This window comes from Onychostoma macrolepis, chromosome 21, assembly GCF_012432095.1.
Source record: "Onychostoma macrolepis isolate SWU-2019 chromosome 21, ASM1243209v1, whole genome shotgun sequence".
Lineage (NCBI taxonomy): Eukaryota > Metazoa > Chordata > Actinopteri > Cypriniformes > Cyprinidae > Onychostoma > Onychostoma macrolepis.
The window spans coordinates 3,042,935-3,067,500 of record NC_081175.1 but is presented as its reverse complement, the minus strand read 5'-3'; the positions used below and the strand labels follow the sequence as shown (position 1 = coordinate 3,067,500).

Sequence of the window (24,566 nt, the reverse complement as noted above, 5' to 3'; positions counted from 1 at the left end):
GCTTCCCGGGGCGTCACAGACTCTGCTTGATGTCTTTACCTAGAGAGTACACAGCACTAACAGGAACTGACAGGAGAAGCGACTACTGCTGCATCAGGCCCTCCGTCACAGTCAGCATTCCAACCCTATTATGTATTTAGCATTTCTGATGCATAAAGCTTGATATTTCTGCACAGCCCTTCTTATGGTTTTGTGCTTAACACCCACCAACCCTACAAGCATTTCTTTTTATAAATATTTTGTAGCTAAATAAGTTGCAATATTGCACATGTGAGTCACCATCTGTATCACCTAATAGGCTAATTTTAATAGGCTAATAAGGCTAATTTTGAAGCAGCTTGCATCCATGCATTAACCTAATTCAGAAGAAACATCTCCCGTTCTTGGTCAAGAGTTTTCATTATCTTAGGACGTTTTATAATGAGTAGTGATCCAATGCTAGAATTTGTTGTTCTTAATGTTGAAGCTGAGTGTTTGTTGCAGATGGCTGTTTTCAGTCTGCACACAGATGAGTGTGAAAAAAGTGTGCTACAGAAATGTTCATTTCAAATGTTATTTTTGTTTTTTTTTGGCCATTTCTCTTTTGACATTAAATGAGCAAATGCTCTAGCACTGATCTCTGGACCGATACATCATAGACATCATAAAAATAAAGGTAGAAAGGTTTTTATTTTTCAGTAATACCAAAACCAAGGTCCATTTCTGCAAAGAACATTTCAGTGAACAGCTCCTTAAAGAACCATTTTTGTTTCTTAACCTGAAGAACATTTTATTAATCTGAAGTACTTTTTTCCGCTATAAAGAACCTTTTGTGAAATGTAAAGGTTCCATGGATGTTAAATGTTTTTAGAGTGATTTTACACAATGAAAATTTAAATTAATTTATGCTTAACCTAATTACATAATAAGGTCCAGCAAACAACAAAGTGAAACCCATGCACGTGACCTCGTTTTGAAGTATCTCTATACTGCCAAGTTAAAGCTGCTCTGTAAGATTTCTGCACCAGTAGTAGAAGATTTGCAAACAAAATTGCTAAATTTATTTATTTATTATTGCCATTGTTCAGCAAAATAGCTAGTGCTGCAACAATGTCAAACACTTCTGTTTGCTGTTGTCAATCAGTGTGCCTTGTTTTTTCAAGTCATGCAAATACTTTTATGCCTCACACTAAAAGTCTGTCATTGTACCTTTACATTTCAGATCTGGCTTGCATTTATACCTGTGCCCTTGGTTGGGTATTATATAGTAAACTTAGGTAATTAAACATGGATTGCACAGTGAAGCAAACTGCTTTTTCTTCACTGTAAAAAAAAAAAGTTGAGCAAACTTAAAAAATGAGAAAACTCAAAAAATCTGCTGAAGCTGGTTGCCTTAAAATTTTAAGTTTGCTCAACTTTTTTTTTTTTTACAGTGTAAAAACAAACAAACAAATAAATATTTTTTTAAAAGTCTAGATTTATTTAAATTGATCAGTTTCCACTACAAAATTGACAAAAAATAATATCGCATGTTTTTTGCTAATTGTGGGGCAAGAATGACATGATAACCCAAGAATAAATGTACATTTATTTTTAATAAATTTTCATTTAACATTTTGAAATTGGCAATTTTATAATGGGACTCACTTACATGGTTATGTGTTATAAATTATATGTATTAAATTGTATCTGTCTTTTGACAGCTTTGTTTTTCGGTTGAGCAGACTGGAATGAAATGGGTTTGTGTGACTGTTCACAGCAGTAAACATGTTCACATGAAATCACGACGGTCTCCACTTTCATTTAATCGATGGGATGCGATGGATTAAAACATGCTTTCTAAGCTGATTCTTCATTCTTCTTGCTTTTTTTCTTGCAGTGTTGTCACTGCCCATTCCAGTAATGGGTTTCCAGGACAAGCAGAAGGTGTTTGTAAATGGCACCTGCACCCTGAACGAGCCTCGTTTCGTCCTTGTTGGCTCATCCGTGGCCTTCTTCGTTCCTCTGATCATCATGGTAGTCTGCTATTACCTCACTCTCCGTGATCTCCAGAGACACAGCGCTTCCTTCCCGCAAGAGAGCAAGAGCCACTCCAAACATTCTTCTGTTCAGAAAAGTGACACGAGTCTACTTAACAGTAAAAAAAACCCACAAGGTCCACGAGGCCAAGGCAGACGAGGCATGATTCAAGCTTTGAACAATGAGCGACGAGCCTCCAAAGTCTTGGGGATTGTGTTTTTTCTCTTCCTGGTCATGTGGTGTCCGTTCTTCATCACCAATGTGCTGATCGCCATCTGTCAGGACAACTGCAGCGAGCATCTCTATAACCTCATTCACTTTTTTGTCTGGGTGGGATATATCTCCTCTGGAGTGAATCCTCTGATCTACACGCTTTTCAACGAGACGTATCGACAAGCCTTCGCTCGCTATCTACGATGTAAATATCACGAAGACGTGCCGCAGAAGAAGGCCCAGGCCATCTGATAATATTCACACAGTTACAGCATAATGGTTAAAACTGATTAATCTAATACGAGGTTGCCAAACATACTTTCCCTTTAATGACTAACAAATATTGACATGATGGATTGTTTGTTGTGAGTTCAAATGTATTGTTCTTGTGTTACTGGATATTACAAATGTTTACAAATGTTTCCACAGCAGCATTACCTTATATTGCGATGCGGAAGTAAACTACTCTTTGTGTGAATTTGTGACACTTCTGGTTCATTAGCTGCAGAACTGGGTAGTCATTTATTACATGTAATCTGAATCAAATTCCAAGAATATTGTAATTAGAGTATATTACATTTTATAATGCTCGTAAGTAGATTAAAGTTACTTTTTTATGGATTACATGATTACATATTATTCACACAATCATTCATGAATGATTGATTGTTTCTAATTCTTCTTTTATCTCTTTAAAATTTTCCTTAGCTTTGAATATATTCACAAATGTTGTGTAAATAAATTTGAATGTAATAAAAACACATTTGCATGTTTACCGTTCAATGCCGCTTAATGGTAACATTGACATGCAGGTAAACAAATTAAATATTTCTGTTTTTAGTGTTCAAGTGTTTAAATAATTTGACATTTTTATGATTTAATTAATTATTAGCTTTTTTTTTTTTTTTTTAACTCACAAACCCGTGCAGTTCTTACATTAAGACCAGTTTGGAAAACCCTGGTTCAATGTAATGTTTAATGTATTTTATGATGTTTATATCAAAAAATGGAATGTATTGTCTTTTTCTTTTCTTTTTTATATCAATATGGTATTTTTAATGGTACGTTTAAACCGTTTTTTTTTTTTTTTTTTTTTAAGTAATCCAAAAGTAATCTTAAAAGTAGTCAGAATACATTACCTATAATCTAGATTACCGTTTTTATCATGTAGTTAATCAGTAATCAGTAATGGACTACAATGTCAGTAATCCACCCAGCTCTAATTAGCCGCTATATATAACTGCAGTGAACAGTAAGACTGTTAATACAGTAAATACAGTAAATAATACAGTAAATTAAATTTATATGACAAAAAAATACCAGTTTGCAATACTGAGCAGCATAACGGACTGTTGTTGTACAGCTAAAGCGGAGGAGACTGGAAGCCTCGCACATTTATTTAAAAAAAAAATGGTGAACATGATGTTACTGTAGTTCTAGACTAAATATGAACATGTATTTACTTATCTCACCTGCACAAAAACAGATTCAGTATTCCTCAAAATGAATAAAAACAGTCAAATGCAAACTCAAAATATTATACAAACCTGCAATAATTAAATATGTTAAATAATACAAATATCATTTATGTATTTAATCCCATTTTATTAACCAATGTCTTTGCTACTGACCTTCCAGTTCAACCATACTAATAAGCAAAAATGTGCTGAATAGTGTTGAACTTTCTTCTCCTATATTTATATTCTTCATGCAATTTGTTTGAGCTGCGCCCTTTACTGTACAGACCTGAATTTACATTTCCTTCAGCCTGAGGTGTATTCATTTCACTTTTGTAATAGGGATTTTACATTTGTAAAATAACTTTTTTATATTAAAAACAAACAAGCAAGACATGCCCAGATTTAAAAAGTAACTCAAAAGTAACGTAAAGCACTACTTTCCATAAAAAGTAAAGTACTTTTTACTTTTAGTAAGTACTTTTAAAAGTAACTTTCCCCAACACTGCTTGTAAACTGTGAAGATTAACATTGTAGCTTCTGTTGTTCTTGAGATTTGTCTTTAAAAAGAACAGTTAGGATGCTTTTCTCTCCAGTGCAACACGTGATGCAAAAGCATTTTTTATCACTCTGCAATTCTTTAGCAACCGCGCCTCCAGCAAAGCAAACACTAACTATATCTCCTAATGATACAGTGCATAGAGAGCAGACCAAACACACTCCTGCACTGTTTTCTTTCCTAGCCTCGTCGCACAGCCTGATTTAAATGCACAGATATTCCGGACTCTCTTGAATCAGTTGATATCTGTTTGTGTTACGCTTCAGTAAGAGACTGTGCGCGTTAATGCGAGTTTATAACGGGACAGCGCCACCGCGTGGTGACATTCATTTGATTTCAGAATCGGTGATTTAATGGGGTTTTCTACAACAATGGTAAAAAATATTTGTATATGCTACATTTTAGTGACACTTTTGTTTTGCGTTCTTGATTGAAATTTGTATGATTTTATTAGAATTTCAAATAAATTATATAAAGAAACAATCTGCAATGAATGTTATTTTTTTTACTTTAAGTTGGAAGCATGCTTTATACATATATGCCTATGTATACATGGTGTATATGTTTATGTGGTTTATGAGGAAAAAAAATTGTATAATGACATCCCTTACGAAAATTAACCGTGGTTTTACTACAAATAATACCAAAAAAAAAAACATGGTTTCTATAGTTAAACCATGGTAACCATAAATTAACCATGGTTTTGCAACACTAACCATAGTTTAACCATGCTATTTGTAGTAAAACTGTGGTTATATAAATGGTTACTACAATTTTACTATAATAAAACCATGGTTAATTTTCGTAAGGGATGGGTATGACATAGGTAGGGAATATTACAACATGATTTATGAGGAAACTTTCGGTGACCCCGTAATTCAATAGGCTTATAATTTATAAATGAGTTTATTATTATTATTATTATTTATTTATTTTACATTTTTTGACAATCTAAAACTGCACAAAGTTTCCTGTAAGGGGTAGGTTTAGGTGTAGGGTTGTAGGGCGATAGAAAATACGGTTTGTACAGTATAAAAACCATCACGCCTATATAGAATCCCCATAAACCATAAAAACCATGGTGTGTGTGTGTGTGTGTGTGTGTGTGTGTGTACACCATCTGTTTCTTTTGTACAGTTTGGTTATGTTTAGGTTAACGTACATTTTCAATGTCCTTTTAGCTTTTTTAAATTTTAGTCATGCAGTGTGACAAAGGAAGGACGTAAAAAGATGAACCGACTCAAATTTAACATAAATTTCCCTTAGAAAAAAAGTAATTTATTCAGTAAACATGGGACGTAGCCCTCAATACAACAGCTCTCTCCTACTCACAGCTTTCCCACAGTGGCCACAAGAAAACCCTCTTTGTCCCAAGCCATACAAACAGTTAAATAGGAAGACTTGGTTAAATTGGGTAAGTAGCATAAAAAAAGGACAATTCCTGAACATAAAATACTAGTGTTTAACTTCAAGTGTGTGTACTTCTGCATATTTCATCCATCACGTCTCAGTGTTCCCCTCACACACACACACACGGGGTGGTGGTCTGTGGGTATCGCGCACGCATGCGCAGTGGCATCGCCTCTGCAGCGCACAGCGACGAGCGACGCTTCCCAGGCAACGCGAGCGTGCGTTTTCATCGCACCACACAACACATCGACAGCGTGACGGCACCGCGTATTAACGCCATGTAACGCCGAAAAGCCCGTCGAAAACGACGACCACGAGAAAGAGCAGCGAGAGGACGGAGACAACTACAGTTATTCGTAAGTAAATGGCAATTACGCGCAGGATTTCCTCGCGTTCAGTGTTTTCACATACTTGTTACGTGATAATGCCGACGTTACTAGAAGGACAGACGCGAAGATGTAACGCTGCTGGATCTGTAGGCATTCAAATAAGCTAATAGATCAATAATTCATCACCTTCATATTAATGACTGCCACCGTTCCGTTCATTTTCCCGTGTGGCCGAAAGATGCACCTGTTATCGTATCACATGCCAGCACAGTTTGGATGGATGACGTCATGCGACACGGCGTTATGGATGAGTGACGTCATGGATGAGTCCTCATTAGTGACCCTGCCTGCCACAAAACCAGTCATAAGGGTCCATTTTTAAAATTCATCTGAAAGCTGAATAAATAAGCTTTCCATTGATGTATGGTTTGTTAGGATCGGATAATATTTGGCTGAGATACAACTATTTGAACATCTGGAATCTGAAAATCACAATTTTGAGAAAATCGCCTTTAAAGTTGTCCAAATGAAGTTCTTAGCTATGCATGCTACTAATCAAAAATTAAGTTTAGATATATTTATGGTAGGAAATTTACAAAATATCTTCATGATCTTTACCCTAATACCCTAAAAGAAAAAGCAATAATTTTGACCCATACAATGTATTTTTGGCTATTGCTACAAATATACCCCCGCGACTTAAGACTGGTTTTGTGGTCCAGGGTCACATTTGTTCTTAATTTTATCTAAGATGAAATATAAATTTAAAATAGCCTCAAAAATAATTGTCACTGGAAGCGTATGGAGCTGTGAAATAAATAGAGCTAGTACAGCTCAGATCATTTGGTCTTGGGAGAGTTTGATGAGAACTGCTTGAGTTCAGTGTGATCTTTAACTTTTGATAATCTTGGCAAATCTGAGCATAGTTTGAGACATTATTGGGTGGGTTTAAGACATGAAAATGTACAAAATTAAACTGATGGTGCAGCAGTCATGTCATGTACACTCATGACCGATTCTTGTTGATTACTCATAAATAAATGATGCTCCCAACATTTGAGATTTTATAATCAACAGCCACAGAGACTCCGTGGTCTCCTGTCAAGAGCTACACCTTGGTGTCAATTTAATTAGCACTAAAATCATTAAATGTTAGTATCTGAAAGACACTGATGTCCAGTTCGCGGAATAAATTATCTATGCACTTTATTGTTATTTTTTCATTTTTGAGTATTTAAACCCATGTGTGAACACCAGCTTGCAGTTCAGAGTAATTCTGGCTATTTTATTCATAAACAAACTCCAGCTTTCTGGCAAGAAAAGAAGAACATTTGGCAATGAGGTACGATCTTATTTCCAGAATATCCCACTTTCTACAGATCTTGAAACCCGGGTACCCCGTTCCCACAGATCTAAAGCAGCCGCCAGCACGGGAATGCAGGGCTCGATTCACATTCCAGGCTGTAGCGCTGGGAACAGATTACGTAAATGTGTTTTTGGTGAAGGAGTCTTGCCACAAGCATAGTTGAGGCGTTGCTATGGTTTCCTCTCATGAATCAGTTCCTGCCTCTGACTATAGAGACAGAAAGTGAGAGATAATTCATCTGTGCAGAGAAATAATGTCGTTTATTATTAAGGCCCGGTCTGTGGCAAGTAGCAAATGCTGTTTTATTTTCACATACTTTAAGACATTTTTATATTTCTTTACAAAAATATCTGCTCTGTGCTTTTCCCTACTGTATTTTACGTTTGTATTTTATTCACCCATTTACTCATAGTTTATTATATGTATTATATTCTATCATTTATTCTATTTTTCTTCTTGTTTGTTTGTTTTTTGTTGCACTAGAAACTAAGAAAAAAGAAACAACTCATTCTTGTAAATTATTATGACATACAATACAATACATTATCTTGATATTTGGGTATAAAACATGCTCAAAGTGAGCTTGAGATGTTCAAAATGCTTTTTGCATAGTTCATTATACTTAATTACTGAATGAAGTTCATTTCAAGGCGTAAATAAATGGCATGTTACTCGGAGACTTGATCAAAAATGTTACATTCTGTTACGTGATGTTACATTACGTGCTGTCACTAACTTGTTAGCTTTTGTAAATCAAGTTCATTTTTTACCGGGAGAGGAGCCATTTTGAGGCTCAAAGTTGTTTTAATTGTCTCTCATAACAAAAATATTTTATTCAAACCCATGAAAATGCAGATCCTGCTGTAAATAATAGCAAAAAATCACTTTTTAAAACTCTTCATCAATTATTGCCCGTTATTAGGTTTTGACTCGGATATAAACATAGGAAATATAGATAGTGCCCATTCATTATTATTTTAAAGGAGTGTGTGTGTGTGTGTGTGTGTGTGTGTGTGTGTGTAGGAGTATGAAGCAATAAAATGAATATGGATAGATCATTAGGTCTTGGAAAAAATGTATGAGAATTATTTGAGTACTTCGACACACTTTAAAATCTTTGACATTTGATTACAGATTTTGGCATGATGGTAAATTGTTGAGCTCTCACCTGAAACTTGTGAGTTTTGAAACTGGCAGCTGAGCATCATACTGAATGTACTACACTCATTATGACACATTTCTGGACTGATAATTGTTTGGTGCGACGTGGGCATTGTGTGCCAATACCAAAAGCAAATTCCTCTTTACAAATGACTCTTTAGCATATAGCGGGGTAATTTCATGTCATCATACTTCAGTTTACAAGAATGAGCTTTCATTTATTTTATTAATTGTAAAGTAAAGAGGAGGGAGCATTTGTTAGCATATAAGTGCTAGCAAACATGCACATCTTCAGGCTAGTTGCTAGGCTACTCACACAGCTAAAATAACACGCATTTGTTTCGTTTGAATGAGCTAACCGCGTCATGTGCACCGCAGACTGAGTTCCCCCTGTGCATCTGTATATTTGAATTATCAGCATTATAACAGCTGCAGGAAGAGTTCACAGCCTCAGGGAGCATTGCAGCCTAGATTTGAAAGATACAATTCTTTCAAGCATTGTCTTTATATTGAAAATGGCAAAACAGAAATAATATGAGTCTGAAAATGGATGTGTTTAGAATACCATTACAGAGAGATTGTCTGAGAAGAACAGACTTGCTCACATGAGAGTGACTCTAGAAGCTGTAGTACTCAGCGGAGCATGAGAGAGGGCCTTACTTGGTTGTCATGGAAATGGTCGTAGGCTTCAAGGCAAATAGCCTGAGTAAACCCATCAAACACAGAATGACTAAATATATTGCTAATATATAGTGAAAAAAAAAGAAAATTCATATATATATATATATATTGCATATATACAATTATTTTATAGCAGGCTACAGTTTAAAAATACAATGCTAATATTTATTTATTTAGTTATTTGAAGTTTCATCATTTTGAAACCTAAAATAAAATTGAAAAAAGTGAAACACTAAACCCATGTAGTGACGGTAGGCTTTGATACATTAATTATGAAATGTAATAATCAATTAGAATGACTAATGATTACCCATTGTTTTGGAAGTTTACAGAGATTGACTTTCTGTGTCATTTTTAATTGCATTCATCCAAGTGAGCATGTGACTAAATTGTTTTTCATTTCTTTCCCAATTATAATCAGCTCTATTATGCATTTTATGGAATATTTGGTAAATATGTGCGGAAAGGCATTATTGTAGCACACCTCTACTCATGTTGAGAATTTATAATGTTTTATAGGCCTGCATTAATTTAATTTTGTGATCCTGCTTGATTTAATGAGACTTTTCTGCCTTAGATGATATGCTAATCTGTAATAAATGTTTGTTTGTTTGCATTAAGTCAGACAAAATCTTCAGATTTTTTTATTCACATTGGCTCAGTAATAAATGTAGCTAGTGCTATTTTACAGTTTTACAGTTTTTGTAATCTTCTTTCTGCTGCACATTCAAATCATGCTTTTATGCTTTCATTTCAAGTCCAAAATTACATTATTTTGAGCCAGTGAATGTAAAGACTGCCTGGTTTATGTTTGTCACTACTTACCTATAGTGCACATTTTCTCTCCATTACAAATGTTAATAATGAATCATGCCAAAAATAATTGACTCAATTACACATTTCATGAATAAATATTAAGCATATATTAACAGACCTAACACTACTCCACTGATGAAAGAGGCCTTTTATTTGTTCAGTTATTAATCATAACGTAACACAAGAGCTATTATAGTGCTAAACGACATCAGTGTTCATGCACACCCTGTTTTCACTTGGGAAACCCTGATTCTGGCTTTGCAACTGATTCATATTTAAGGGTTCTTTTGACATTGTGGTAATTATTAAGGTGAAAATGTAGATAACACTGTATAAAAATATTTAATGTATTGCATTGCAGTTTCGCTTGGTGTATTACAAAAATATTTATATTGTTGGCACAAAATATGTTTAAAAAATTTCACAGTACTTTGCAACACTGTAAATGGTGAACGTTTAAAAATGAGACGTTTTAAAAGTCGGATTTGCTGATTTTAAAAAAGTATTGTTTAAAATGTTTGTGTTTGCTGCATGACATTACCTAAGAAAATGTGTGTGTAAAACAGGCTTCTGTGCTCTCTCAGGTCGGTGTGTGTAGTTGAGCTCAGCTATGCCTCTTGTAAAGAGGACCATCGAGCCCAAGCACCTGTGCCGAGGCGCCCTGCCCAACGGGGTGACCAACGAGCTGGAATGTGTCACAAACAGCACACTGGCGGCCATCATCAAACAGCTGGGAGGACTCAGTAGGTTCAGTTTTTCTCTCTGGCATTGCTGATGCACAGTCATCTTTCACCCTGGTTTAATGCAGCCCTGGCTTGCTCTTTTCATTCATTACCCTGGGTTTGATATGAGCCTATTAGACTTCTGCAACATCGGCTCTGAGCACAGTCAGCTGTGTTTTAGCTTTGAGCATCATGATTTTCTAGTACAGTATTTTTCTACATGGATTTTTTTTTAAATTAATTTAAATAAAGGCAACTCATTATAACTCAGATAATTAGGGCTGTCAATTTAACGTGTTAATTTAATTAATTAAACGTTTTGCAGGGGAACAACAGGGGACAATTAACATTAAAGGGATAGTTCACCCAAAAATGAAAATTTTGTCATTAGTTACTCATCCTCATGTCGTTCCAAACCTGTAAGACCTTCGCTCATCTTCGTAACACAAATTAAGATATTTTTGATGAAGTCTGAGAGCTCTCTGATCCTCCCATAGACAGCAAGGATCCTAACACGATCAAGGCTCAGAAACGTAGCAAGGACATCGTTAAAATAATCCATGTAACATCAGTGGTTGTCAACTGTTATTTTACGAAGCTACGAGAATACTTTTTGTGCGCAAAAGTAAAAAAATAACAACTTTATTCAACAATTTGTCTCCTCCTCGTCACCCTATAGAGCCATTTTGGAGAGTATCACATACGTAAACAACGTATGCTGTTCTATGTCAGCTGCGTCACGTGCATACTCTCCAAAATGGCGCCAGGGTGATGCGGAGGAGACGAATTGTTGAATAAAGTCATTATTTATTTTCTTTCGCGCACAAAAGGTATTCTCATAGCTTCGTAAAATTACGGTTGAAGCACTGATGTCACATGGATTATTTTAACGATGTCCTTGCTATGTTTCTGAGCCTTGATCGTGTTAGGATCCTTGCTGTCTATGGAAGGATCAGAGAGCTCTCAGACTTCATCAAAATATCTTAATTTGTGTTACGAAGATGAGCGAAGGTCTTACAGGTTTGGAACGACATGAGGGTGAGTCATTAATGACAGAATTTTCAGTTTTGGATGAAATATCCCTTTAAAGGGGTCATATGATGCGATTTCAAGTTTTCCTTTCTCTTTGGAGTGTAACAAGCTGTTCATGCATAGATAAGATCCCTGAAGTTGCAAAGACTAAAGTCTCAAAACCAAGGAGATATTCTTTATAAAAGTTAAGACTTGTCCACGCCCCCTAAAACGGCTCATTCAAACACGCCCCCACATGTCTACGTCACGGTGTGGGAAGATTTGCAAAACACCGCCCAAATGTATATGCAAAGAAAGGGGGCATGATTCTTATTCTGGCTGCAGTATTGTTGCTGCCGCCGGCGCCGTGTCCTGGAGACGCTGTGTTTCATTGTGAAAGTGAAAGTACTTTGTTTGGGCTTCCAAAAGAGGACACAACTAGAAATCAGTGGTTAAGTTGTATTTACAACACTGTTCCAGAACAGTTCAACCCAAATATTAGAGTGTGTGCAGCACATTTTACGGAGGACCATTTCCTGAAGCTGGGAGAAGCTGCCAGCTGCTCAAAGACTGTTTCTATAAAGTGGGGCAATTCCAACTTTACAAGGACAGTCTGGCGCTTCTGACTCACAGCCTGTAAGTATGTTTTCTTATTTAAAGGATTTGCCACTGACGTTTCAAACGCGAGTTTTGAGCAGTGTAGAGTAGTGCTTGTTGTTTGTCGTTTCTCCGATCACAAATGCAGACATGGTAATGTTTACGTAAAAAGACAGTATAAGTCATTATAATCAGTAATTATGTCCCCACTGGATGCAACAAATGCCTCGTTTGTAATGGGTTTTATTGTTTTTGTGTCGTCGCGCCGGGACACGGCATCACAATACAGTAAGAGGCATAACATTTCCGTCTCACGCTTGAGGTATTCAGCCAATCACAACGCACCGGATAGCTGGCCAATCAGAGCACACCTCGCTTCTCAGAACGATGAGCTTTGTAAAAATCTACGCGTTTCAGAAAGGCGGAGCATAGAGGAGCAACAATAATGTACAGTATGTGGAAAATAATGTGTTTTTTTAAACTTAAACCGCAGAAACGCATTGCATTACACCAAATACACAAAATAATGTTCTTTTTAGCAACATCATATGACCCCTTGTCAACGTTATAAAGACAATTTAATTAAATAACAATTTAATTAAAAAAAATAAAAAATAAATGAATACAGAAATTTGAGTTTAAATTGTGCACAATAATAAGCAATAATCAACATCATTATGTCACCATAACCCATCAAAATAATGTTTGCAACTTTTGCAAAATTTTTAAATAGCCCACCCTAACATACTGATAATTTTGATAATAATATTTTTTTCTTTTTAAAGTTTTTGTTGATATGTGAGGAATCGTATATTAAGATGAAACGTTTCAATAGAATGTGAAATGAAACGTTTGTTATAGATTTTTATTACATTTTTTTCACTTTGTAAAAATAAAAAGGTGATTGCTAGCATTTCAGCATTTTTTTTTTTTTTTTTTTGGAATATGCAGCAGATGAATTTCAAGTTTTGATTTTTTTACTCTTTTTGAAATATTTTTCAATAGAACGTGCACTGTAAAAATTATTTTTCACATTTGTAATTAAAACAAAGACTGGAGTACATTTTACAAGCAAACAGTATTTCAGTTTTTCTACTTCAAAATTTAATGTGTTACTTGCTGTTTCTTTGTAATCATTTTTTTTTTTTTAAATTCACTAGCAATTTCTGATTTTCTACAACATTTTTTTCAGTGTACATTAAAACAAGAATCAGCCTTTTTCATGGGGTCTCTAATTAAAAATTATTTTGTACATGAAAGCTATTTTAATGATCAGTTTTGCCTTATTGTACATTGTGTGTTTATTGATTCAGGTCGACATGCGGAAGACATCTTCGGGGAGCTGTTTAATGAGGCCAACATCTTCTACATGCGCATGAACAGTTTGCAAGAGCGTGTCGACCTGCTGGCGGTGAAGGTCACACAACTGGACTCCACAGTGGAGGAGGGTGAGTAAGAATGAATGTGCATTAGCAAATACAGAGCCACCGCCAACCTGATCTTTTGTGACACAGCCTAGAAATACACCAGGATACAGCCACAGGGCTGTTGTGAGGATGGGCACAGGTACTCAGTACAATGCAAAAGTCTAGGGTCCTATGAAATCCATTGTATTTTTTTCCCAAATTCTATTTTATTTTTTCCCAATTTTTATTTTTTATTTTAAGATTTCTGGACAGTTTTTAATGGTTAAATTAATTTTAGTGATCAAAAGCATGTCTAATTAATTGAAATCTTGAAACTTATGTAACAATACAATGTAATAAAAAGTACCATTTTAGTGCCCTATAAAATAAGTTGTACTTTTTTTCAAATTATGCTTTATATTTACAAAATTCTGTGTTTTCCATTTACATTTTTCTGGATTTCAGTTTATTGGTTTAATTAAAATGTAATAATCAATTGAAATGCATGTCTAATTAATTGGATTCATTAAAAGAAACTTATTCAGTCATTAATTTAATAATAGGGCCCTATGATCCCCCAGATATTCTGTGTTGTGTATTTAAATTTTTCTGCTAAACAAATGAAGGCATAAATTAAATGAAAATTAAACAAACCCTTGCATTTTTGGCAAATAAAGTGCTTCACAACAGAGGTTTACAGTTCAAATTAAAACATGCAGTAATAATAATTGTATATTATTATTATGACATTAAGATGCATATTCTCTATTGTACAATAGTAATATATACCTGTCATAATTTGTTCAAGTTAAACATAACTTTTATTTTGACAGGTTGCCGTGAAGACCTTTAAGCTTCTGTGTGTATATGATATGACGATAGTTTTTCTCATATGAAACGGAAAATGCTCATGCAGTGATTTTTAGAGCAGTCTGAATAATAACTAGAGCTGAGCAGATGAGCACAGATGAGGCAGCTGCAGTAATTAGCAGCGTAGACGCAGTGCTGCGTATCCCACTGGTGTCTAGACACTAGCTGAGTTATTTAAGAGCACAGTGGAATAGTTTGGTTGACGAGGGAACATAATTAATAGAGCGCTGCTCTCAAGTCCTTATGGGAAGTTCCTATTTACGTAAATGCTGTATGATGTATGTAATGTGCGTCCATAATGTGCTTCTTTGTCTGACTCACTTCATTAACCGTGCAGGTAACATTTACAGTTGCACTGTAATTTATCAGAACCACGAGTCTCTAAATTATATGCACAGAAAGAGAAAGTTCCCCACCGGTAACAACACTGAAAAGAATTATACTTTGGACCAACATTATTCATCATAATTAATTAATCATTATTCATCATAAACATTATTTTCACAAAGACAAAAAACATAAACATTAAAAAATAAAAATAAAAAGATCATTTATTTGCTTTTAGATAAACTGAACACAACAGGTTTAAACCAGAAACCTTGCTTCTGAGATATAGGGCCAGATTCACTCAACAGTGCAAATTATCATGAAAGCGCGGCCCCTTAAAAGGGCAGATAGGAGTGTAAAGTTCTGCAATACACAAATTAAAGAACCGACAGAGCTACTAAGAGCAGTGGAAATTAAGGTTACAAACAAGCAGAGCCCATGATAATCAGGTGTGAATAATCTATTAACAACACTGGTGCAAAATGGGTTAAGACATACTTTTTTAAGCATTAAATAATGGCACAAATACCAGTAAACAGACTACCGCAAACCTTAGTAAATCACCTTGCATGATGCATTTAAATGTTGTGTCTGAAAGGGAAACTCCTAAAAAATGTGTATGCAATAATGTTCTATGCAATAGAAATCACTAATGTTTCACTGCACATCTTTAGTAAACCCTGACAGCAGTTTTTAACACCAAAAGAGGGTTTGTGCCGACGCAAGCTGTAAATCTGGCACATAATCATAATCATTTCTAGCAGGTTTGTGTTTGACGGTGTTTTCCGGCTCTGTCTGCTTGCTCTACAGTGTCCTTACAGGACATCAACATGCGGAAAGCGTTCAAGAGCTCCACTATTCAGGACCAGCAGGTGGTGTCCAGAAACTCCATCCCGAACCCTGTCATGGAGATGTACCATCGCTGCGACAAACCACCTCCTCTCAACATACTCACGCCATACAGGTCAGTGTATGCTTCTGCAGTAAAATTCACAAAAACAAATCTGACCTGTTTATCACCCGTTTCTTTCATGTGTGACTGACATATGTGCATCATATTTAGTTTAATTGTGTTAAAACTGTGAAATCCAACGAAGAAATATAGTAAAAAGAAATATAGTACTTTTGCCAGGAGCAAGCGTTCAGTTCATGCATATGAAAAATATATAATTAAGTTTTTCACATTTCATGCACAGATTACAACACCGCTCTGGTCTTGATTAAAACAATTGACACAGTTACTAACCAAACTTATTACAATGGCCACTATTAATCACAGTGCTTGCCGTTGCATCATTATTTTTCTTTTGGAACTTAAAATTGCCATTTTATCTGCGGCATTTTGGTGTACAGAAAACATTTTTCACTTGTCACTATTAGCATATGGTCTTGGCTAATCCAAGTAATGGCTGTTAAATAAGCTTAATATTCTTTATGCAAAATAGTAATAATAAATAATAAGAATTTTTTTAATTAAAAAAATAATAATTCGTTTAATTTTGGGGGTGAATTGTTAGCAATATGCAACACTAATATTAAGCAAAACGACTTCATTTCTAAGCATGGTGTTGTGTTGTCTTGCAGGGATGACAAAAAAGATGGGCTCAAATTCTATACCGATCCATCCTACTTTTTTAACCTTTGGAAGGAAAAGATGCTGCAAGCCACAGAAAACAAGAGGAAGGAGAAACGACGGCAGAAGGTGTGTGTGTGTGTGTGTGTGTGTGTGTGTGTATGGCCAGAAACATGCATTATGTAAGTACATAAATGCAGTCCCAACTGCTTATCCAATACATTGCAAAAGGATAGAAAGACACAGCTGGGGACAGTCAGAAAACAGGAAACAGGAAACAAGGATGACAAGGTACAAAACAGAACTTCCAACTAAAAGTGCAAACAACAAAAGACACTAAAATACATCACAGTAAGTGATGGCCATTTAAAAGTAGGTACGTATCTGACAAAAAATACATTTTTCGCAAGCAACATATTGTACATATTATGGCAGCCCATTTCCATCACTAAATAAAATTTTTAAAAAGGTCATTGTGACATTTTATCTCATAATTCTGACTTTTTTTGAAGTTGTCCTCATAATTGGACAGAATTGGACTCACTATATATATATAATTTTTTTTCTCATAATTGCAAGTTTAAATCTCGCAATTCTGACTTTTTTCTCAGAATTGTGAATTTAAATCTCACAGTTGTGATAAAAAAAAAAATCAGAATTGAGAGATAAAAAGTCGCAATTACTTTTTTTATTCAGTGGCAGAAACAGGCTTTTATAATATATCAGTCATTATATACTAGATATTTTGCCAGTGACCAGTCAGTTTTGGATTTATTATATTTCTCACTGTATGCTGCATTTAACACCGCAGCTCAGAATATTCCCTACTGAAGGCACTGGGAACATGTTCTGGTTCAAATAGTTGCATTTCAAAAGTTGGTTGCTAAAACAAAATTACAGAAGAGATAATGTAGAGAGAATTGATTCAAAATACAACAGAACTATTGACATTAGCAAGTGTTCAATTGTATACTGAACGATACAGAAAACATGATTGATTTTTGATGATCTGTTGTGAGATTTGAAGAGTTTTGAAAAAGTTGCTTGTGAGAATTGCCCCAAAACGAATCATCTGTAATCATCAGGTCAGTGTTCATTTACAGACGTTTCCTATTCTGTGTGGTTCAATATTATTACTCGAGCTTATAGAAACATTTCCTTTTTTCTGCCTTAGCAAGAGCAAAAACACACGGAGGATCCCACTCGCGAGGTCAAGAAAGTCCGTAAAGCTCGTAACCGGCGTCAGGAGTGGAACATGATGGCGTACGATAAGGAATTTCGCCCGGACACTCGCCTGACACCGTCTCCTTACCATGGCATGTCTTCTGAGGGATCTCTGTCTCCGGACAGGTGAGTCACGTGATCTCTTAAAGGGATAGTTGACTGTATTAGGACTCTGTATGCTTGCAGTGCTATGAAGCTATTCATTTGCTTGTCGCTTATTTTATTTTACTCTGCATTGGTTGTCACAACACTTCGTTAATGTTTCAGTAATGTATCAATAATGTTGTTTCAGATTACAGTTACTTTTTTATAGAAGACTTTGGGCGTGTAATGTCGTTGCTGTTTTCATGTTTGTTAATGTTTGTTCATGTAATGCAGTAAAATAAAAATATTTACTTGAAATATTGAGGAAGTTAATATTCCAATAATTTAACAATTTGCATGTTTACAGTTCTCTGATGTTGGTTAATAGTCAAATTGACATGCAGACAAACAAAGAAAACATTTCTGTTTTTAGTGTTTAAATTATTTTTATTTTACCTTTTTGTGATTTAATTAATTGATACCTTTTTTTCAACTCACAAGCCCACTGCAGTTCTTACATTAAGCCCAGTTTAGGAAACCCCGGTGTAATGTATTGTTAATGCATTTTATGGTGTTGATATCAAAAAATGGAATATAATTTTGTTTATGTATCCCTGAATTTGCCGTTAAACCCAACAGTATACAGGTAGATGAAAGGTTAGTCACAATAATTAATTTTAAAAAAAAGCACTACAACAGTATTTCAAAAGACCCATGCTTCATTAGTTGCATCTGAGTCATTATTTGCTCATTGTCATGCATTTTCAAATCTGACTGTATGCAGAACACAAAATGTATTTTAAAGATGAGATTGGACTATTTATTCGTTACTTCAAGTTTGATCTCATCCTTGTCTGCTTGAGAGAGATTGAAGATGCATATTCATTTGTTAAGTATTGGAAAACACTGTTTTAAATTACTTAAAACCTATTAGGGAATGATTTCAGCCATGCAAAAAAATACAAATAAACTAGTAAAAATGATTATATTTTGTTTTTGTTGTTTTGTGAACATGAATTTTGTCTATTTTTATGTTACTTGCCAGGGTTCAGTAAAGCAGATAAGCAGTATTAATGACATGTTCATTACTCATTTTTAATGCATGACTACAAAAACATACATGAATTAATTAATTACCCATACTATGTCTTCAAAAGAAAAAAAGTACCTTGATGTTCAGTTCAAGTAAATAATTTAAGAATTTGATTACACACAAATGTTTCAACAATGATCAGAAATTAACTTCAGTATAACATATTATAACTGTATTGTGCATGCTGTGTGTCTGCTTTAACCCAGATCTGGCATGTCAGATGAACACTCGTACCCAGCGAGTCCCAGCCACCCGCAGGAAGCAGGTGGAGCAGGGGCTGATGGGAAAGACGCGGGCCCCACACAGACTCAGTCCCTGGACCGAGCGTACCGGCCCCCGGCCTCCTCCACCGCCGCTACAGCCCGACAGCACTCTCTAGGACGCGTTCAGGCCCACCATGGGCCCCAACCACCAGACTCGTCCCTCAACGGACCCCGGCCAACAGCTGCCAAAGAATACAGGCATGTCACTTCTCTCTCTACAGTTGAAGTATATATACACATACAGTATATACAGTAGGAGTAGTAAGATTTTCTAAAAATGTACTCACCCTCAGGCCATCCAGGATGTAGATGAGTTTGTTTCTTAATCAGAACCGATTTGGAGAAATGTAGCATTGCAATGGATGCTCTGCAGTGAATGGGTGCCGTCAGAATGAGAGTCCAAACAGCTGATAAAAACATCACAATAATCCACAAGTGATCCACACCACTCCTGTCCATCAGTTAATGTCTTGAGAAGCTAAAATCTGCATGTTTGTAAGAAACAAATCCATTATTAAGACGTTTTAACTTCAAAGTGTTGCGTCAGAATAAAATAAAGTCAATAATATTGCTTTCTTCATTAAAAAAGTCATCTCGTCCGAATCAGGAGAGAAATCTGCACAGATCAAGCACCGTTTACAAGCCAAAACAGTCTCTAAACAAATATGTGGCTGGATTTTGATGTGAGAGACAACAGAAGATGGACTTTTTCACTGATGGAAGCTTTATTATGGATTATAGAGTCATATTTTAACCAGAAGTGAAGGTTTAAAGTTAAAACGTCTTAATAATGGATTTGTTTCTTACAAACATGCAGCTTTTAGCTTCTCAAGACATTAACTGATGGACAGGAGTGGTGTGGATCACTTGTGGATTATTGTGATGTTTTTATCAGCTGTTTGGACTCTCATTCTGACGGCACCCATTCACTGCAGAGCATCCATTGCAATGCTACATTTCTCCAAATCTGTTCTGATTAAGAAACAAATTCATCTACATCTTAGACGGCTTGACAGTATGTCAATTTTCAGCAAATTTTCATTTTTGGGTGAACTATTCCTTTAACTTGTGTATCTCAAGTATTAGTGTGAAGTCCCTCAGTTGATTAGCCCAAATCCTACTTACTCACAGTTATTGGTCTAAAAAATGGATCATCTCGGAGTATGTTCACGGTGAACACACAAAGACATCCCCAAAAGAACACCAAATCTATAATTGTATTTCTTGATTCTTCTTCTTTTGTTTATGGTGATTTGCATTCCTAGTGCATATTGCCACCTACTGGGCGGTTGAGCAATTATGTTTTAATCTCATCTTTTCATCTTTAATCAGTTGTTATTACAGTGAACAAAAAATATATTGTTTCTTTAATGCTTAATATATAAATTAAAAAAGAAAGACTGATTAAACTACGAAAAAACAGTCTGCACTTGCAAAGATAGTATGGCTGTATATGTTTAGCCATTTTGCTTTCACATCTGTGAGGTAAATGTATCACAAACATATTTTTATTATAGAAAGACATTATATATAAAAAGGGGGAGGGGAAAGTTGCAAAAAGCAACCTTTTTATTGCAGATGTGTGAGATGGGAATTTGTTATATTATATGTTGTTATGTTATATGTTGTAATTTTATATATGTACAGTAGTCAACATTTGAAGTGGATCAAAACCTTTCATCAAACAATAACCGTTCTTTTCTTATCAACTTATCAACTTTGATTAACTTTTTTGATCCACTTATATATCTATTATTATATTATTGTGCTACTTATATACCTCTGTTAGCTCTGTTTTTGGAACCTAAAGTTGAGGTTATCTATTTATTTATCCATATATTACCCAGGTATGTTTTTAAATGATCATTTTGTTCGTAATGGAAGAAATAATTGCATAAAGATGAATGTTTATTTTTGGGTGTACTGTGCTTTTAAGCAATGATGGGATGTGACGAATACGTTTTTATTGCAAAATAGTTCCTTAAACATTTCTCCTGTGTAATCACTTCTCAGCGGCCATCAGATCCTGGAGCATTTCATCCCGCCTGCCCCTCCTCCACCTCCTCCCCTCATCCCTTCCTCTCAGACCGCCTTTGACAGCACGTCTGGACCTCAGTCTCTGGCTCCGGGGACAGTGGTCTCGCTCTCACGGCCCTACAGCCCATCTCCTCCTCCAGCTCCTCCCTCTGCCTACACCGCTTCCCCTTCACATGCTGTGATGGGCGGCCCGCCTGTGGCCCCGCCCCCTCCCCCACCAGGACCCCCCACCCACGCCCCGTCCCCGTCCCGACTAACACACCCGTCTGGAGAGTCTACTCTTCCCAGGAAGGGCCAGGTGCCTCTCATCCCCATGAGCGACGCCCGGAGCGACCTGCTGGCCGCCATCCGCAGAGGTCAGTGTGCAGAGAAAACATTTCAGTCTTCAGCATAATGTGTTGAATGAAGCATGTTGTGTTCCATGTGCTTCTTTTTTATTAATTAGACTATTAAAGATTAAAAAATGGCCTTAAAATAGGCCCTTTACACATGAACTCCAAAAAAAGTTTTTAAAAAAACTGTATATAGTATATATATATATATATGTATGTGTGTGTGTGTGTGTATATTACACTCATGGTCAAAAGTTTGGACTCATAAAGATTTTTTACATTGTTTAAATAAGTATTTTCTGTTTACCAAGGTTGTATTTATTTAATCCAAAATACAGTAAAAACTGAAATAATGTGAAATATTATTACAATTCAAATAGCTGTTTGCTGTTTGAATATATTGTAAAATTTTATTTATTTCTGTGATGCAAAGCTGAATTTTCAGCATCATTACTCCAGTCTTCAGTGTCACATGATTCTTCAGAAATCATTCTAATATGCTGATTTGCTGCTCAAGAAACATTTACTATTATGTTTTTGCTGCTTTATATTTTTGTTGAAACTGATATTAAATTTAAAAATTTAGGATAAGTACTTTTTTAAATGAATACATTTTAAAAAGAAATTAATGCTTTTATTTAGCAAGGATGCATTAAATTGATCAAAAGTGACATTAAATAAATTTTTAATGATTTTTTAACTATTTTAAAGATTCATCAAGGAATCCTGAAAAAAAATGTCACAGTTTCCACAGATATATAAAGCCGCACAACACATAGGATCACATGATCCTTCAGAAATTATTCTAATATGCTGATTTATTATCAATGTTGGAAAGAGTTGTGCTGCTTAATATTTTTTCAGGATTCTTTGATGTACAAAAATGAAAAAGAACAGAATTTATTTAAAATAGAAATCTTTTCTATCAATATAAGTCTTGACCTATCAGTTTTTATCATTTCTTTCAAAAAAAAAAAAAAAAAAGGAAGAAAAAAATGACTGACCCCAAACATTTGAACGGTAGTGTATATTGTTTTTTGTGGGTTATTTTTAATAAATGCTGTTCTTTTTAATGTTTTATTCATCAAAGAATCCTGTAAAAAGTATCACAGGTCCCAAAAAGTATTAAAGGATTGGTTCACTTCCAGAATAAAAATTTAGTGATAATTTACTCACCCCCATGCCATCCAAGATGTTCATATCTTTCTTTCTTCATTCGCAAAGAAATTAAGGTTTCTGAGGAAAACATTCCAGGATTTTTCTCCATTTAGTGGGCTTCAATGGGAGCCAATGGGTTAAAGGTCCAAAATGCAGTTTCAGTGCAGCTTCAAAGAGCTCTACACGATCCCAGCCGAGGAATAAGGGTATTATCTAGCGAAATGATCGGTCATTTAAAAAAAAAAAAAATTATATACTTATGAACCACAAATGCTCGTCTTGCACTAGCTCGACTTCACACATTACGTAGTCATGTTGGAAAGGTCCATTATATGTGAAATATTTTTCTCAAAAACCTTAATTTCTTTTCGACTGACGAAAGAAGGGCATGAAAATCTCGGATGAAATGGGGGTGAGTAAATTATCAGGAATTTTTTTTTGTGGAATTAACTAATCCTTCAAGCAGCACAACTGCAGCGCAGATAATAAATCAGCATATTAGAATGATTTCTGAAGGATCGTGGGACACTGAAGACTTTAGGAATGGCTGATGAAATTTCAGCTTTGCGTCACAGAAATAAATTATATTTTAAAGTGTATTAAAATAGAATACTTATTTTAAATTTCTCATATTTTTGATCAAATAAATGCAGCCTTGATGAGCAGAAAAGTCTAACTGCTCCCAAACTTTTGATTGAATCTTTTACTGAACTGTTGTCCAGGTATCCAGCTTCGTAAGGTGCAAGAGCAGAGAGAGCAGGAGGCCAAGAAAGAGCCAGTGGGTAATGACGTGGCCACCATCTTGTCCCGACGCATCGCCGTGGAATACAGTGAATCAGATGAGGACTCTGAGCCGGAGGAGAACGAGTGGTCCGATTGAGGCTTGGGGGGCAAGATCTGCGACCATAATGCTGCTATTTTCCATTCCTGCACATAGTAAACACTCCTCAGATGGTCAGATGGACATGGGACGGGGCTACCGAGGAGATCATGACAGACAGAGAAGGAAGGAAACAGAATTTGTGCAATGCAAGGTGAAAGGACACAGGGAAAGAGAGTTTGGTGAGTTAAGCACAGGAACTTTTAGAATACAGTTTGTCTCATTATAATGTAAATTCAACATGCTAGCATTTCTTTAAGAGTCGCCAAGAAAACACTTATTGAAAAAAATCGTTCTGTGATTTTCATTATATATTTTGCTAGCTGTCCAGAGAATATAGAGAAATACTTATCCATCTTTTGTGGTACACGAAAATGATGGTCAACAGTGGTATTAGCACTTATATTAATTTTATGTTACAAATCATTGCCACAGTATTGTTACACAAATTTGTTGCGGTATCTCTGGCTTGCTTCACGCGAGATGCCCTAAATATACAGTATGGACAATCAAATCATCGCTACAGTATCAAAGTACATTTCTCCTTCAACATCACAACTCTTCATTATCCAAAATTTGTCACTTTGTTCAATTGTGGACAGTGTTGTGATGAATATTTATACCCCAAATTAGCAGTGAGTAAATTTCTTTATGCTTTCGTTGTTTGCTTTTTTTTATTTCTCAAGGAACAGATATGGCCAATAATTTAATTATTACTGCTTGCAGTTTACTAATCGTGTGTGTTTGTGTGTTGTGTGTGTGCGCCTAAATGTGTCAAATGAAGTGATGGAGTGCAAGATGGTGTCATCTGCTATTTTAGACTATTATAATTTGTAACAATACTATGTCCTTTACAAGTACTGTATCATTAATGTGTTTTACAATTTATTGTTGTATAGATTTTTGTAACACTGCTCAAAAGATGGAAATGGCAACCATATGTTTAAGCTATCATGTTGTAGGAATATAGCCTAATGTGCATGTATGAATAATAAATAA

General features: G+C 35.4%; 2 protein-coding genes across 4 annotated transcripts in view; both read left to right on the top strand.

Annotated features, from left to right (window-relative positions):
* The window catches only part of LOC131528989 (5-hydroxytryptamine receptor 2A), an 11,195-nt gene extending 8,230 nt beyond the window's left edge, over window positions 1-2,965 (top strand). For both annotated transcript variants that reach the window (XM_058758485.1, XM_058758483.1), the window contains one exon: window positions 1,859-2,965. In XM_058758485.1, the coding sequence (XP_058614468.1) occupies window positions 1,859-2,463 (605 nt within the window). In that variant the 3' untranslated portion in view covers window positions 2,464-2,965. The remainder of the gene's footprint in view (window positions 1-1,858) is intronic.
* A 2,808-nt stretch (window positions 2,966-5,773) lies between these two features.
* On the top strand, window positions 5,774-24,562 carry si:ch73-362m14.4 (actin-binding protein WASF3). 2 transcript variants are annotated; one of them, XM_058757231.1, is made up of 10 exons: window positions 5,774-5,993; window positions 10,575-10,733; window positions 13,634-13,768; window positions 15,734-15,887; window positions 16,508-16,625; window positions 17,671-17,846; window positions 18,444-18,461; window positions 19,104-19,358; window positions 21,174-21,553; window positions 23,410-24,562. In XM_058757231.1, the coding sequence occupies exons 2-10, from the start codon at window positions 10,601-10,603 to the stop codon at window positions 23,565-23,567; spliced, it is 1,527 nt and encodes a 508-aa protein (XP_058613214.1). In that variant the 5' UTR covers window positions 5,774-5,993; window positions 10,575-10,600; the 3' UTR covers window positions 23,568-24,562. The 2 variants fall into 2 exon arrangements, with proteins under 2 accessions (XP_058613214.1, XP_058613215.1); XM_058757232.1 differs by lacking the exon at window positions 18,444-18,461 and having other exon boundaries at window positions 5,776-5,993.
* The last annotated feature ends 4 nt before the right edge of the window (window positions 24,563-24,566 follow it).

Bases quoted from the DNA above. Each gene is read 5' to 3' on its own strand.
- si:ch73-362m14.4 (XM_058757231.1), top strand. From the start codon at position 10,601: ATGCCTCTTGTAAAGAGGACCATCGAGCCCAAGCACCTGTGCCGAGGC. The intron at 13,769-15,733 runs GTGAGTAAGAAT...CTTGCTCTACAG, and splicing joins GGACTCCACAGTGGAGGAGG to TGTCCTTACAGGACATCAAC. The intron at 21,554-23,409 runs GTCAGTGTGCAG...ACTGTTGTCCAG, and splicing joins GCTGGCCGCCATCCGCAGAG to GTATCCAGCTTCGTAAGGTG.